General features: G+C 53.1%; 1 protein-coding gene across 1 annotated transcript in view; it reads right to left on the bottom strand.

The window, feature by feature from the left end:
* The window catches only part of SCAP (SREBF chaperone), a 45,162-nt gene extending 32,514 nt beyond the window's left edge, over positions 1–12,648 (bottom strand). Inside the window, exons 1-2 of the mRNA XM_065744864.1 lie at positions 12,561–12,648; positions 2,847–3,060 (exon numbers count right to left, since the gene is read on the bottom strand). Of these exons, the coding sequence (XP_065600936.1) occupies positions 2,847–2,968 (122 nt within the window). The 5' untranslated portion in view covers positions 2,969–3,060; positions 12,561–12,648. The remainder of the gene's footprint in view (positions 1–2,846; positions 3,061–12,560) is intronic.
* Positions 12,649–16,980: the final 4,332 nt, after the last annotated feature.

Here is a 16,980-nt window from a genome sequence, read left to right as displayed (position 1 = left end):
ATAGCAGCACAGCACTCTGGGCCAGCAGCCACCCTTCCCAGTTTCCTGTCAGCAGCAAACCTTCCAAAGAGGGTCTCCATTCATCTCCATTCCTTCATTGAGATCACTGGCAAAGATGTTCAGCAAGACCGAACCCAGGACTGCCAGGTTTCACCTCAGTGTTCTCATCCAGTCCACACTTTCTGAGCTTGTCTATGAGGATATCATGGCATACTATTTCAAAAACCTTTAGGGCCAGGGAGACAACATCCAGGGCACTGCTCTCATCTCTCCAGCAGCTGTCACTCGCCCTACATCAGGCTTCCTCCTGCAGTTCTTATCTCTCTTGATAAGAATTGAGAGGCCCAGAACTGGACACAGTACTCCAGAAGTGGTCTCATCAGAATACAGTCAAACAATCCCTGATGTACCTTGCAGGGACTGTGCTACCTGATCCTTGAGACCTGATCCCAACAGGAGGAACATCAGCACGGTAACTGTTGTCACAGTGGTAAGGAGTAGAACTGATGCTGGATAAAGTTCAAGGAGGGCAACTGCCAAGCCCTGCCCTGGGGAGGGGCAGCTCTAAGAGACTTCATCTCCTCTGCTGAATTTTGCAAGCTTTCCTGGGTGCATACAGGTACAGAAGATGAGAAGACTCATTTCTCTTTCTTTCAAGATCTCAAGATGCATCGTTTCTTACTTCAACCATACGATGGATTTTAAGCATGGTTACCTGTCTATATAAGCACATTTGAGACTGAAGAACACATTATTTCCTTCCTGCTCTGCTACCTTCTCCTTTTCCCACATGTTTCTTCACGGACAGGGACTAATATTCTTCACCAAACCAAAGATGTCACAGCTCCTTCCTCGTTCATAAACATCACCCTGGAGCACTCCACTTGTGTATCATCCCTGACTTGGACACAAACCCACAGTACTCTGTGAACAGTGCTGAGGGTCTCTTCACTCTCCATCCTGGACCAAAATGTTGCTTAGGTGAGCTCCTACCTTAACAGTGGGCCTCGATTTTCTCTGCCAGCTTTCTTCTCCATATTTCAGCACGTCTTTTTTTTCCTTTTTTAAGTGATGTGGATGAATCAGTGAGATTTCTGCTAAGAAAATGGAACGCCTCTGCAATAAGATGGTGCCAGGGACCATTACTCAGAGCCCCACAGTGTGACTGCAGAACAAAATCAAGACACCATCAGTTCCTCACCTCACCCAACAGAAAGCTTCCCCAGGAAGCAAACACCCAAACTCCTGTAAATAACAGCACAGAACAGCTCTCAAAGACAGGGCTCACTCCACACCACGCGCTGAGCAGGCCCAGCAGCTGCTCCATCTCTGCATCTTGGAAGGCAGACTGGATGGACAGAGTTGAAAATGCAGCAGTCAGCCCAGTGACAAGTGGAACAATGGAGTAAGTGCACAGGGAACGAAATGCACACCACAGAGCACAGGGCCAAGACTTGACTTGAGCCTTCAGTGAGTTAGCCTATTAGCCAGAAACTCATCTGTGTGATTATTACAGTGCTTTCGAAGTTCCCTGCCCTTCTCCATAGACAGCCAGTCACTGAGGTGACTGCTGGCCACTTCTGTTCCTATTATTTTGTGCCATTTTATACAATCAGGCATTGATTAAGAAAATAAATTATAGTCTTTACTCTGGCACTCTGAAAGCTAATGGCTATCTTGCTTCAGGTTCTCACCCTCACAGTCCCTTACCCATTTGCTAGGGCATGAATTTTCAACAGCTACAGTTGTGCAGGCCATAGAGCTAACAACTGCATGCACCCACACACCACAAAGATCAGATTATTCCACACAGAACAAGAAGCAGTCCCTTGCACCTGTATTTATGAGATGCTCCCTGCAGAGTGGCCCCTGACCCATGGCAAGACGACACACCAATTCTAGCACAAGGCAAGGAGCCTGAAGCACAATGCAGCAGATAACATGGCCTCGTTGTATTGGAGCTGGATATAGATGTAAGCTTTATTTCTTGTTTTAAATGCAGAAGCAATACATAGATTGCAACTGCAAAGTTACCCAGCCCCAAGAGAACAGGAGCTCCTTGCTCACGAGGAACATGAGAGCATGTGTGCTTCCTTCAGCAACACTTCCTTTTCCAACTTGAAAATGCAGAAGATGACCTATCAGCAAGGAAGCACGACTGAGGGAACACTGCCAATACCTTACTAAATCAACACAGCTCCTCAACTGGAGAAAGTTAAAAGGTCTGAAGACCACTCCCGTTCATCATGTAGCATTCCACAGCTCCTGGAGAACCTTCACAAACTGAAAAAGCCCACAGACAATCCCTGAGAGCTGATGGTGAAGCTGCTCAAGTAGGGTCAGCCTTCTGCTTCCAGGGAGGAGACCCCACGAGCAATCTGGGATACCTGCTCCAATGGGTCAATACCTTCACAGTAAAAAGTGCTTTCTTACGTTTAAAGAGAAACGCTCGTGCTGCAGTTTGTACCCATCACCTCTGAGTCTGGCACCAGCAGCCCTGAGCAGAGCCCAGCTCCGTTCCCTTGCAGCTCCCTGCAGGGATTTACTCCCCTGAGCCTCCCCTGCTCCAGGCTGGGCAGCTCCAGCCCTCTCAGTCTCTCCTCTCCTGCAGAGCTGCCCCAGGCCCTGCAGGACCTCAGTGGCCTTGTGCTATATCATCCTCAGTACTACCAGATCCTGTAGGGTTCAGAGCCAGACCCAACACTTCAGGTGCAGCCTCATTTCCAATTTAGTCAGGAAATCAGATGAAGACGCTTCATCCCCTCTCTTCTTTTGTCCCACATAGAAAGGAGAAACCACACCCCCCAAAGCAGAGCCCGGAACAAGCAGCACTTGGCAGGACTTACCAGCAGGCCAAGATGCAGAGGCCAGTGAAGAGGATGATGGGGATGGGGTAGGAAGCACACAGCAGCCCGTGCTTATAGAAGGCCTGTGATATCCTCTCACGCAGCTTTTCAGTCAGGGTCATCCTCAACTGCTGTCACCTAGCTGCCATCCCGGGACACCTCAGGGAGCCAGGCAGTTCCAGCATGTGCAGTGCTCCCAAGGCACTGTGTCCACCTATGGATCAGAGAGGGAAAAAGGTCACGAGAAGAAGAACAAATCAATGAAAGCAAACATTACCGACTCGCTTTAGAAAAGGTTTCACCTTCGCACCTCCTCTGAGGAAAGGGAGGGTACGTGTGGGCCCACGGGCAACCTGATCAGATTGTTGGGCTTAGAAAAGGGGGAAAATCTAAGAGAATGACCACAGCTGCCATGAGCTGCTGGTCAGGGAGCAGAGCTAGGAACCAAGCGGGCTGAAAGGAAGGAAGGAAAGGAGGTTAGCAGTGAAAGCATCCAGCAGCACTCTGAGGAGGTGCCAAAATGCCAATGAGAAAAGAAGGGCTGAGGCTATAGCTGTCACAGAGCTCCGAGGGAAGGGCTCCCGGACACTGAGTGCCTCCAGCACGAGGGCTCTGACTGCAACCAAAGGGATTAGCACGGGCTTTACAGCTCAACCTAAGTTATTTTTGGTTGGGGGAAGATCAAGGCTGGGGGAGGGGGAAAGCCACAGCTGGTAAGACTGAGCCAGGGTACACCACATAGTACAGAGCGGAGCAGACACCTCTTGTCAGAGCGTACCTGGATGCTGCCTGCCAAGCACAACCACGTCAGAACTGCTCAATGAGAACAGAGCATGCAATTGAGGATGCCCTGAAGAAGAGGCTTCCTAGAGAGAAAGATGGAACAACCAAAGCCACCCAACTCCTGCCCTAATCAGGGCTAAACACAAAGCAGTGCACTCAGAAGTCCTGAACGCAGCACGCGTTTCCCTGCAGTTCAAAGCTGTGATTATCCAAGAGCTGAACTTTCAACTGAGAGGAAACTGTGACATTTCCCATCCTCCTCAGAGCACGGCTGGGACAACAGGAGACCCAAAGCACACGACATGAGTGCTTTGACAGCAGGTAGATGCCAGTCATGGTTGTTCCAGACAGCTCAAGGCAAGGCCTAAAACCAGGCTTAAACCTTGCTGTCACCGGGCACTCTGAATTCATTTCACCACCTTCAACGGACAGAACACAGAGGTTGGGAAGGTCCACAGGCAGGGAATCCACTCAGGGTCACTTACATTAAGAGTTATGAGACACCTGCCTGCTGAATGTGCTGCAGAACTGAACTGAAAATTCAGAGTTGGTGCTGCTGGGAGGGAAAAGTGCACTACAAAAAAGTGAATCTGATCCGAAACTCTTGGGACTTCACCTCACTGCTGATTCCTCCCATCACGAGCATGGTGAGAGCCACATGGCAGCATGTTGGGGCTCTTGCACACAGCCCACCCAACCTCTCAGCACGTCTGCTGATGGCACCAAGCTGAGCGGTGTGGTCCACACGGTGGAAGGAAGGGATGCCATCCAGAGGGACCTCAGCAGACTTGAAAGGTGGGCCTGGGTGAACCTAATGAGGTTCAGCACAGCGAAGTGCAAGGTTCTGCACTTGGGCTGCAGGAATCCCAGGCACTGATACAGACTGGAAGGAGCAGCCCTTGAGAGCAGCCCTGCAGAGAAGGACCTGGGGGTCCTGAGGGGTGTAAAACTTACCAGGAGCCAGCAGTGTGCTCCTGCAGCTCAGATAGCAGATGGGATCCTGGGCTCCATCAGCAGAGGGGCGGCCAGCAGGGACAGGGAGGGGACTGTCCCTCTCTACTCTGCTCTTGTGAGGCCCCATCTGCAGCACTGTGTCCAGGTCTGGGGCCCCCAGTCCAAGAAAGACAGGGAGCTGTGGGAGAGGGTCCAGAGGAGGGGCACAAAGATGCTCAGAGGGCTGGAGCACCTCCCCTACAGAGACAGGCTGAGGGAGCTGGGCTTGTGCAGCCTGGAGAAAAGAAGGCTGCGGGGTGACCTCATTGCAGCCTTCCAGGACCTAAAGGAGCCCATAAACAGGAGGGGAGTCAGCTCTTGGCAAGGGCAGAGAACAGCAGGACGAGGGGAAATGGTTTGAAGTTGAGGGAGGGAAGATTTAGGTGGGATGTTGGGGAAGTTCTTTACTCTGAGAGCAGTGAGGTGCTGGCACAGGCTGCACAGAGAGGTGGGTGCCCCATCCCTGGAGGTGTTTGAGGCCGGATCGGATGGGGCCCTGGGTGACCTGGTGTGGTGTGACATGGGGAGGCTGGTGGCCCTGCGTGTGCCAGGGGCTGGAGATTCCTGATCCTGGAGGTCCCTTCCAACCTGAGCTGTTCTGTGATTCTGTGACCCGAGGGCAGAAGGCAAAAGCCAACCACTGCCAGCCCTCAGAGCCTCAGTCTGCAGCAGCCAGCTCTGGCCTGAGACACAGCCATAGAAGCAGCTGCCTCTCACAGCACAGCACAAGCACCATCCTGCTTCAGCCCTGCACAATGAGCATGGCAACTGCTCCCATCTCTCCCTTAAACCGTCCAAAAAGCACTCCTGAGGGACGCAGGGCACTACAGCAGGGTGCTCCAGTAGCTGAGTAGGTTATCCAGAAAGGTTTGGGTGCTGCAGCCTAAAAACAAATGACTGAGCAAATGGGGCCTTGCCATAGGGCTGGGTGTGCAGATCAGGCTGTCCATTCAATCCAAGCTGGGACCTACACATACCCGCAGCAGGAACACTGTGCCCAGCCTCCTAACAGCAACTCTGGTTACCAGCACTGCACTGGAACAGCTCCCACCAAATGCAGAGAGGAAAACGCAGTATTTACTTGCTTCACCTGATGTGAAAATTAACCAGAAAATCCAAGCATCCCACAGCTAATATTCGCTTACTGGTTTTTCCAGAGCCACATACTCCAGTGTGAAATCTCTTCAGCTTTATGCTACAACAGTGCTCACGAGGACCGTTCCCATTCAAATAAAACCCAATTTCAGGACAAACATTAAAACAGAATCTGTTCAGAGTGCTTTCTTTGTTGCTTTTTTTCCTGCATGCAAATCCAAGACGACGTTTGAATGGCAACAAGCAGCTGCAGGACACTCCTTACTGCACAGAGCCACTGAGCACCTCGGCCCCTTCAGCTGCAACAGAGGGGCACACGGTGAGATTGAGCACAAGAAAGAAAAGTTTCATTTATTTGCTATTTTGCTCAGATATCACCGGTCCACAACAGGTTTAAAGGTGGAATTATCTTAAGTGGGAAGCATCTTGCTTTATTATGAACAGCAACCTCTTGCTAACTCAGCATTCAGGTTCTCCAAGAAAGCCTCTTTGAATCACAGCTTAGCATCAGGTAGCTGCAAAAACATAGTGCTGAGCTAATTCACTGGGGAGGAGGTCATTGTTCTGAATTATTTTTTCTGGCACTTTGGTGCCTGTGTTGCCCCATCTCTTTGCTTTTAGAAAAGCCTCACCCCTGAACGTTTAGCAGGAATATTCACCTAGCAATTCCTACTGAAAACACGAAGCTCAGAAGCCGGTCCACGTGGTCCCTCCACCCTCAGCCCTCCACCCCATCCCAGCCTTCCCCACAGGCCCTACTGTTCCCTGCGTGCTGCAGGTCCCCACTCTTCAAACAGAGCAGCACATCCCCGTGCCAGAAATCCAGCAGCTTCCCTATCACAACTATGTATCTGGGGAAAGAAAGGGGAAGAGGAGGTTTACTGCAAACAGAGATGTATAAAGGTCCTCTGGCTGCTCTGTGCTGTTGCCATCTGATCACTGCCAGATGTTTTCCAAGCTCCCGAGGCCAAGGTGGGCATCCAGGCCATCAGATCCATCCACCAGCACGGGCTTCCAAGCAGCTCCCATCTGCAGAGGTATCGGGAACAAACTTCTGTCTTCAGAGTTTGCATGAAATAGGAGACAGCAGACTGAGGCTGCTCGAGACAAAGGCAGCCAGACCACTCCAGAATTGTACAGCCACACAAGGGGAAAAAGACCTGAGCTGGGGTGCAGTGAGACCCTGAGCCACAGAACAGCACTGGTGAGGAGAAACCCTCTTACACATCCCTGTGCCACCTCCTTCACACAGCAGCACCCATATGTCCTAGAGGGACACACACACACCTCCACACGTGTGCTGTGCACTCCTGGGCACACAGAGCAGGAAAGCACGAAGCCAGAGAGATCCCTTCACTGCCTGATCCTCACTCAGTGCTCCACCTGCAAAGGACTCTCCTATGCCTTTCCAGCCCTCACTACAAACGCTGTTTCACTGCGATCCCTGATGCTCAGCACCACAAACAGCCCTGAGAAGGGCTGAAATCAGGATGCTCCCACACAGCCTGCTAAGAGCAGCACCAAGCTTCGCTACAGGTCCCTGCCAACCCCTACAACTCTGGATTCTGGTCTCAGCAAAGGGATAAAGGGGAAAAGAAGGGGGAGTGCTCCTTGGTTTGCACACTCTCCAGCGATTCCGACCGACGTGTGAATCCTCCCCCAGCGAGGGCCAGGAACCAAGCACTTCCGAGGACTTCAGAGGTGGGAAAGCAAGAAACATGCCCAAGACACTAACCTCCTTCACAGAAACGCTGCACAATCAGCTCTCACACAAGTTCCTACTCTCCGTTTGCATTCCCATGAGAAGAATAACGTGCTTTGTGCTGCAAGAGGACACGGAGGTCACGGGGAACAGAGCGCTTCCTATGGGAAAACCACGACCGAAGCGCTCACCCCGCAGGCAGGGGCCTGGAGCTAAGCTGGCACGGGGTGCAGGACAACCTGCAAGGACTCTTCTTCCTGCACCCAGCAAGCAGAAAGCCTTCTGTAAGTTTAACTGCACATCGCTTTCCCTCCGTGCCACAGATACGGCCAAAACAGGAGTTAGGAGGCGGAAGTGAGTTCTCAAAGCTGGTTTCAGGCACAGCATCCCAACACCATCCACAACCAGAGGGGGAAATGAGACCTATGCTTCTATGGGCTAGTGTGGGATCAGACAGCACGAGGTCAGATGTCCTTCACACGTGGCACCACCCCAGTGGGATCAGATAAAAGCATTACTGGAATTATCTCTGTTTTTAGAGCAAGCTAAGTGCAGTGGAGAAGGTTTGGACAGTGACTCTGCATCATGTGAAAATCTCAGCAGACAACTAAAGTTACATCTTTCCAGGAATATGGGAGCAAAATAAAAACCCACTGCTTTGCAGAACAGCAAGGAGGAAAAAAAAACATGGACTGCATTAGAAAAGTGTGTTAAAAAGAAAGCAACCTTAAGGGGAAATCAGAAGGGAGATGACAGAGGCTGAGTGAAGACATCCCCAGGGAGCTGGGCAGAAATGCCCATCTTGTATCAAAAAATACGGTGAGGAGTTGAAGAAGTTTCTGAATGAGGAAAAGAAGGAAGAATAAGTTCTTGCACATGATGTAGGACATTGTACAACAGGTCAGAACAGCTGGAAAGAGGTATCAGAACTAATAATACATTCCAGTTGAGTTCCAGGAGCAGCAGTCAGGAGGGCAGCAGATGAACAGGGACAGGACACAGCACAGAAAGCATGGCAGACACAAGATGTGAACCATCAGAGAGGAGCAGCTCAGGGAAGGACAGAGCTGGATTTAAGAGAAGCTGAAGGACTGTAATGAGTCTGATTCTTTTAATAGAGGGGAGTGATGAGTCCCACAGGGAACAGTGTTGTTCAGCATGCAAGTTACCTGGAAAAAAGTGTGCAATACTGGCACAGGTGACTGCTGGCTGTCCTTCATGGTGGCAGAGCTGGCAGAAAGAACTTTGAGCTTGATTTGCAGTTCTGTTGCCCAATGCCAATAGATACTGTGTGATGCTTATGGGGAAAATAACTTTACATGCACAGGAATGTGTTCTGAACCAGCTGCTGCCACTGACACATCAGATGCCAGAGTCCTGCTGGCCAGCCTTCCTCTTCCTCCTCTCAAAAAGGAGGCACGGGAGAACTAGAGAAAGGCACACAAGAGTTCAACAAGGGTGATCAAAGATACAGGGCAGCTTCCATAAAAACAAACACAAACTGTAAGGGAAAGCTCCTCAGTCAGGAAAAGATGTTATCAGCAAACAGACCCGGCTAGAAGCAGAGACACCACACAGCATCAAACAGAACTACAAAGCTGTGGAGTCTCTACCCCAGGACATCATCCACATCACATGGGATAAAAAAAAAAAACAACTGCCATTTGGGGAAGAAAAATAAGAAGAAAATAAAGATGTGAAACATGATGAAGCAGCCAAGAGCTCCTCCTCCACGTCCCCAGAGCTTTGCTCTTGCTGTTCCCCTGCACTGAACAGCAGCCACACTCAGGAACAAGGACCAAACCCAGCAGACCTCAGAGCCTGACCCACAGCCGTTCCTGCAGCCACTTCTGGAATCATCAGCTGCTTTTTGTTACCAGCGTGGCTGCTTTACACGTGGCCAGGGAATGGCTTTCTGCTAAGAACATCAAGGACTGACCCCAAACCCACTCCCCCCCCCAGCAAAGTGTTCCAGCCCAGAGGCCAGGCACCAGCACAGAGGGGGTGCAGCACCTTCCTGAGCCCAGGCAGAGAAGCATTCACTCCAGGATGCACCCAGGAACCAACAGAGAACTTTCCAGCATTTTCAGGATACATCTCACTTACAGGAATGCACTGACGGGGCACCAAAGCTGCTATTTTGAAATTTTTGAAGTGCAGAGATCGTTCATTTCTACAGAAATAACACAGGCTGAGTGTGACTGTCACTCAGCTACTTGTAGGTGTTCAGCCCCACCACTGCAGTGCAAAGTGGCCGTGCCTGCATTCACATTTCCTCCTCAGGAAAACATCACTGTTCCACAGCAGTCACTCCCAACCCCCACATCACTGCAGCTTCAGGCAGCACTGCAGGAGCACCCTCAGCATCGTGTACAAAAGGGTTCCCAGCAGCACACATACCATGGACAGGCAACCAGGAGTCAGAACCTCACAGGTACTGCACTCACACCACATCAAAGCACACGAGTTGCTTTAAATAAACACTAGAGCACAGGCATGAGACCTGCTGCACTCAAGACATGTGGATGCTTTTACTCTCCAGCTGCAATGACTTACACCATCAAACAAAGACCTGAAATCAGCGTGGTCCCTTTCCTGAGCTCCACCCACTGCTCAGGATGCATTTCCTGGTTAGAGGAATCGGGACAGAAATAAGAATTAACAATTAATGACCTCTATTTAAAGCAACAATTTGGGCCTATAGGAAGAACTGCACGTTCTCCAGCTCTGTTTGAGAAACAGAACTGGTCTGCACAGCTCAATAGGCCCTTCCACAGCAAATACTACAAGACACTGTGCCATGGGAAGTGCTTAACATCCCACACCTCGCACAGCAGATGAGAATGTGGGAGTAGAACAGCACTTTCAGGAGCACAGAGCAGCCAGCACACCCATCAGAAGATGCAGCTCACCCAGCACTGCTTGCTCCCAGGCCGGTGCTTCGCTCTCAGGCACACAGGATGGGGATGGTTTCAGAGCCCTGCCCAGGGAAACCACGCTCCAGCTGCACCCACCACTATCTGCAGGTACAAGCCTGGGCAGGGGAGGAGCATTTGTAAGCAGTCATTTGCATCCACCATCCACTACTACCAGGAAATCTGTGAGCCTTTCCCCTTGAAAGCTCTTCTGCTTCAGGGACAAAACTCAAGGATGTACAAACAGTGAGTTAAAGCAGAAGTTGAAGGGTTCTAGGAACAGGACTAGGGAAGTCATCCTGCCCCTGTACTCAGCACTGCTGAGGCCTCACCTCGAGTGCTGCCTTCGTTATGGGGCACCTCAGTGCAGAAAGGACATGGAGGTGCTGGAGCAGCTCCAAAGAAGGGCAGTGAGGCTGAGAAGGGCTTGGGGAGTGTGCCCTACGAGGGGAGACTGAAGGAGCTGGGGCTGTCTGGTGTGGGGAAGAGGAGGTGAGGGGAGACCTCACTGCTCTCTGCCAGTATCTGAAAGGTGCTCACAGTGGGGCCGGGCTCTGCTCACTGGTGACAGTGACAGGACGAGGGGAAATGGCCTTAAGTTGCACCAGGGTAAATTTAAGGTTGGATATCAGGAAACACTTCTGTACAGACAGAGCTGTTAAGCACTGGGATGGGCTCCACAGGGACGTGGTACAGTCACCATCCCTGGATGTGGTGATTTAGTAAAGGGCTGTTAGAGTGAGGGCAGTATGGTTGGACTCGATGATCTTTGAGGTCTTTTCCAACCTGAGTGATTCTGTGATTCTGAAGTGATTCGTTCAGAAAAACACCTGTCTAGTGAAGGACAAAGTCCATGAGACAGCCAGCAGGAGAACCTGGTGATGGCTCTTATCTGGACATGGAAAAGACTTCACCACCCAGAGAGCAGTTCTGGCTGAGGCTTCAACAGTGGAAAGCAAGAAGAGCTTCCTCAGGCACCTTCCCCTCACAGCACTCTGCTGCTGAAGTTTGCACTGCTCACACAGAGCATCACCACCATTTCCATCACTGCTTCTGCAGCCCTCTGAGCACAGCTTCAGTGATCTCCATTGGTGCAACAGCATTACTGTTTATTCTGGCTTAATCGTGACCCAGCTGAAACACTGGATCATCTGCTCCCTATAAAAGAAGGTTCCAAAGAACTCTAGGAATGGTTTTGAGTAACGACCCCAGTCTAACACTCATCACACTAAGAACAAACAAAGTCCATCTTTGGACTTTGCAAAGCAGAAGCTTTCCAACTAGCTGCAAGCAGAACTGGATCAGGCTCAATCCGTGCTCCGAGCGCCACGGTTTGCTGAAGAACATCGTGCAGATGTGTGCACAGCAGACTTCCCACTTCAGCTGGGAGTTTGGCTTCTGCCTTCCTCCAGCTGTCAAGTGTGCCAGAAGCTCCCAGTTCAGAAGAAAAAAAGCAGAATATTCCCACGTGGCTCTGTGGGGTGGTGCCCACCCTGGTCCACACAGAGCCTCCCCCAGCTCTGGAGCTTCAGTGGGACTCCCAGGGCTGGAAGCATCACTCACTAATTAACAGGTATCCACAGGCAGGATGCCAAGCAACAGAAATAAGAGCCCACGGACACCGCTGTCACCACACACTCCATAAAACAGGAAGCAAAAATGAAGAACTTCAGCACGTATTCCCCTGCATTGGTCCCTCAAAACTAAAGCCACAGGAAACATTAATCAGAACCATTTTCATCACAAAAAGACAACTGTGCTCCTTAACATCTGTCGGGCTGGGGAGGCACAAGTGAAATCAAGCACCTGTAAGGTGACTCCCTTGCATGGGATTGATTTTCAGCAGGTTCTAGATGACAGAAGAAACATTTGGCAAGCCTGAATAATGCAAGCGAGCTGGACAGCATCTGACAAAGGGAGCTTTGTGTTATCGCCAGCATCATGCAGAACTAAATATTTTTCTTTCTAATAATCAACAACCAAGACTTAGGGCTGGCAAACCATTAGGCTCTCTCTCCCCAGCAGCGAAACAATCTCCAAACTACTTTGTTAGATAACGGGTCTCAAAGCCTGACTCCAACGTTGTCTTCTGAGAACAGACCCGCCATTATTCCCACGGCATCTTTATCACAATGCTCCATACAAGATTGCTTCAGTTTTGACCAAAGAAACGCAACCCTCCTCCCCTCCGTGTTCATCACTGCCCTCTCACATCATGTAACTCACTGTTTAACCCGCAGGGCCTCACAACTCCATGCTCTTCCCAAGGGAATCCAGCTCTGCAGAAAAGGCACCGGCCATCCCGAAGCGTCGCCTGAGGACACAAAGCATGGCCTGAAGATGGTCACCTCCAAACCCCCACTCCTCTGCTCCCTTTTGGGATTCAGGATGAGAAGTAACACCTCACAGAGCCCACAGCTGAGGGCCGAGCCGCAGAGCTTCCCTATAACTGTCATTTCAGTGCACCAAGCCAGGACAGGGCAGCAAGAGGAAAGAGCACTGCAGCCCCGGGGTAGCAGCAGGTGGAAGCCCTGAGCCCCAAGGTGTCACTCCCTCTCCACTCTATTAATCAGAACCATAGGGGTTGGAAGGGACCTCTGGAGATCATCACGTCCAACCCTGCTGCCAACGCAGCTCCCAGCCCAGGTTGCACAGTTCTGCACCCAGGCATGTCCTGAGTGTCTCCAGAGAAGACCCCACCTCTGCGTGCAGCTCCAGTGCTCCGTCACTGCACTGGGAAGAAGTTCCCACACACATTGGTGCAGAACTTCCTATGCTGCAGTTTGTGGCCATTTCCCCTCCTCTTATTGCCACACACTGCTGAGAAGATCATCTAGCCCAACTCCCCTGCCAAAGCAGGCACCCTGGACCAGGTTATTAAGTTGCACTATAGACAGAAGAGTATTTCTACTCATCAGCCTGTAGCTATCAGACTGCTTACTAACGACTTCTCTAAGCACAGTTACAAGAACTTTAAAAAGAGATGTGCCTAGCAGTGCAGTGAATAAACCAATAGCAAGTGACGTGGCTCTCTGCAGAGAAAGCTTGTCAGATTCTGGTGGTCAGGAAGGCCAACGGGATCCTGGAGTGCATTAAGAAGAGCAGGGCCAGCAGGGAGGTGATCCTGCCCCTCCACTCTGCCCTGGTGAGGCCTCACCAGGAGCACCGTGTGCAGTTCGGGACTCCCCGGTACAGAACAGACAGGGATCTGCTGGAAAGAGTCCATCAGAGGGTACAGAGATGATAAAGGGCGTGGAACACCTCCCTTATGAGGAAAGGCTGAGAGACCTGGGGCTGTTCAGCCTTGAGAAAAGACTCAGAGGGGATCTGATCCACGTCTGTAAATATCTAAGGTGTGGGAGGCAAAGGGACGAGGCCGGACTCTTCTCTGCAGTGTGTGGCAATAGGATGAGGGGAAATGGCCACAAACTGATGCGTATGTGCACGGGAACTTCTTCCCAGTGCAGTGACGGAGCACCGGAGCTGCACACAGAGGCGGTGGATCTTCTCTGGAGACGTCCAAGACCCGCCTGGACACCGAGCTGTGCCACCTGGGCTCGGAGCTGCTCTGCAGGGGGTTGGACTCCGTGACCTCCGGAGGTCCCTTCCAACCCCTCCAGGCTGTGATTGTGCGGTCCCTCCGCGCTGAGGCCCCGAGCACCGCACTGCCCAGGCTCCACAGACGGCTGCAGGCCCCGGCCGTCCCCACAAACCCCCGGAGTGGAGCGATCCCCTTTATAATAAAGGAAAGGCCCCAAACGGACCTTTGTTCTCCCAACGCGCAGCACCAGCAGTGCCCCCCCTCACCCCCGTCCCCTCAGCCGCCATTTATCGCCCCACAGCCGCGGGCCCTCCCCGCTTTGATCCCCGAAGAAGGAAAAAAAAGGGCCAAAAAAGGCGGAAAATCGCTCCCTGAGGAGAAAAGGAATTTATATGAGAGGGGGGGAGGGGGTGCGGGCCCGCGCGCGGGAATGGGGACGGCGGCTCCGCGCTCCTCACCTCACGGCCTCGGCTCCACCGCCGCGGGCTCAGCCCGCCGCTCCCCAGCGGAGCTTTCAAACCGTCTTCCGCTCCCCCACCGGCGCCGCCATTTCCGTTCGCTTTCGGTCGCCGCGGCCGCGCTTTCCCCTTTACTTTCTCCCACCGCCGCCCCTCGCGTTTTCCGGCGCGCTCTGCCCGCCCCTCCGCTGCCGTCTCCCGGTTCAAACGCGCATGCGCGACCCCTATGACCACGCCCCCTTTCTCCCCCACGAGTGCCGGTGCGGTTCGACCTCGCTTGGCCACGCCCTCTGGGGGCGGGGCCGGCGGAAGCGGCGCGCCGGGTGCACGTGGAGCGGGGACGCGCGGGACGGGAGCGGCGTCCTCGGGGCTGCGGTGGGGAAAAGGGATGGGAGAGCGGCAGGGGAGGGCCCTACAGCTGCAGCCTCGAGGTTTGGGGGCGGATCGGGCACGGGGTGACGTTTGGGCTTGGCTGTGCCGCTGCGCCGTGGAGCTGCGCCCACGGCCCGCGCGTCCCGGGTCTCGGCCAAGGGCACAGGGAGCTCAGCCGAGCCGCGCCTGGTTCATCAGCCGCGTTGCTTAAACACGGCCCTGGCTGGCAAACAAAGGGCGGCTAGCAGCGGTGACCCTGAGCACGCAGATGTTGGCTGTCCCCGCACAAGGCCATGGCATTCTGCCCTCAGTTGCATCCCTGCTCGTGACTTTCCTACAGCATCAGCCCTGCGGCAAGGTCCCACTTCGGCCATGGAAATGCCAAGGGGCCTTCACTCAGCAGAGCTGAGAGATCGGCCTCCAGCTTTCACACACCGGGGGCAGGTGTGGGGATATGGGAAACACCGGGTTCGGTCCTTGCTGCAACGCAGGAGCCACTGTGGTTATCCACACTGAGGCATGCTGAAGTAGCAGTCTGCTACTGATGATAGGAAACAGCCCTCAGGGCAAAGATGGCTCACAGAATCACAGAACAGCCCGGGCTGGAAGGGACCTCCAGGATCAGGAATCTCCAACCTCCCCATGTCACACCACACCAGGTCACCCAGGGCCCCATCCGATCCGGCCTCAAACACCTCCAGGGATGGGGCACCCACCTCTCTGTGCAGCCTGTGCCAGCACCTCACTGCTCTCAGGGTAAAGAAGTTCCCCCTGACATCCCACCTAAATCTTCCCTCCCTCAACTTCAAACCATTTCCCCTCGTCCTGCTGTTCTCTGCCCTTGCCAAGAGCTGACTCCCCTCCTGTTTATGGGCTCCTTTAGGTCCTGGAAGGCTGCAATGAGGTCACCCTGCAGCCTTCTTTTCTCCAGGCTGCACAAGCCCAGCTCCCTCAGCCTGTCTCTGCAGGGGAGGTGCTCCAGCCCTCTGAGCATCTTTGTGCTCCTCCTCTGGACCCTCTCCCACAGCTCCCTGTCTTTCTTGGACTGGGGGCCCCAGACCTGGACACAGTGCTGCAGATGGGGCCTCACAAGAGCAGAGTAGAGAGGGACAGTCCCCTCCCTGTCCCTGCTGGCTGCCCCTCTGCTGATGGAGCCCAGGATCCCATCTGCTATCTGAGCTGCAGGAGCACACTGCTGGCTCACGTTCTGTTTTTCATGCATTTTTTCACCCAATTCCAGGTAAACGACATCAGCCCCTTTCCTCTGATCACCACTGCCATCACTCCATCACAGGATGCTACCAGGTTGGTTAAGCACAACCTTCCCCAACCTTCCCAGGTACAGGTTCAGGAAGGCTTCACTCCTCAGGGCACAGTACTGTACCCCACAGCCTGGGGACACGGGGCACAGCTCTGGGACACTCACAGGGTGCCTGCCCCAGGGCTGTGCTGCTCTGAGCTTCCTGCAGCTCCTTGTTTCACTGCACACCTCAGTGGTACACAAGCAAAAGCCACCAGGAGTGAGGCACGCTCACCGCATCGTCACAGCAGCTTCAGAGGAGAGAAAGGAGGGAAGCAGAGCCTCAGAGCTGTGATGTTTCACACAGGTACTGCTTCAATTTGAAGTCACACACTAAAGAGACACACGTGGGCACAGCGGTTTTATATCAAAAAGGGGAAAGTATCAAAAAGCAAGGGAGCAAGCAAGCGAGGCAGCCTCCAAGTCTTACATCAGCGAGGAGAGCGGCTGCACGCAGAGCCGTGTATTGTTCAGCTGGGAGTTGAGCAAATCTCTTCCATGCCAGAGCTGGGAGGAAGGTAAGAATTGCAACACTGCTCCCAAGCCATCCCTGCCTCCACCCTCTCTGTGTCATCCCTTTAAATGCCAGGGTGAGGCTGTGCCATACGCAACCGGAAAAGGTGAGGCATGCCCAGCCCTCGGGGCACCGCCTGCCTGTACCCACACGCTCCAAGGGGCACTCCTGTCAGCTGGTGCTGCTCCAAGGGGCACTCCTGTCAGCTGGTGCTGCTCCAAGGGGCACTCCTGTCAGCTGGTGCTGCTCCAAGGGGCACTCCTGTCAGCTGGTGCTGCTCCGTGTGGCCTGCTGTGTTGGGAACAGGGTGGGATGACAGAGGGGTGCAATGAGCTCTTGGCAAGCTGCTGCCATTGTCTGCATGCGGTTGGAGGTGCCTTTAAGCTTCCCTCTCAGGTCAGTTTGCTGCACAGCTCCTGGAAGGTGCTGAGGAAGCAAGCAGGCTGGCTTTGCGGCATGTC

The sequence above is a fragment of the Cyrtonyx montezumae genome, unplaced genomic scaffold (assembly GCF_038088225.1).
Source record: "Cyrtonyx montezumae isolate F1298 unplaced genomic scaffold, pur_monq_1.0 scaffold_32, whole genome shotgun sequence".
NCBI classification, from domain to species: Eukaryota; Metazoa; Chordata; class Aves; order Galliformes; family Odontophoridae; genus Cyrtonyx; species Cyrtonyx montezumae.
Note: the sequence above shows the minus strand (reverse complement) of the source record. Positions and strands in the feature narration are given on the sequence as shown.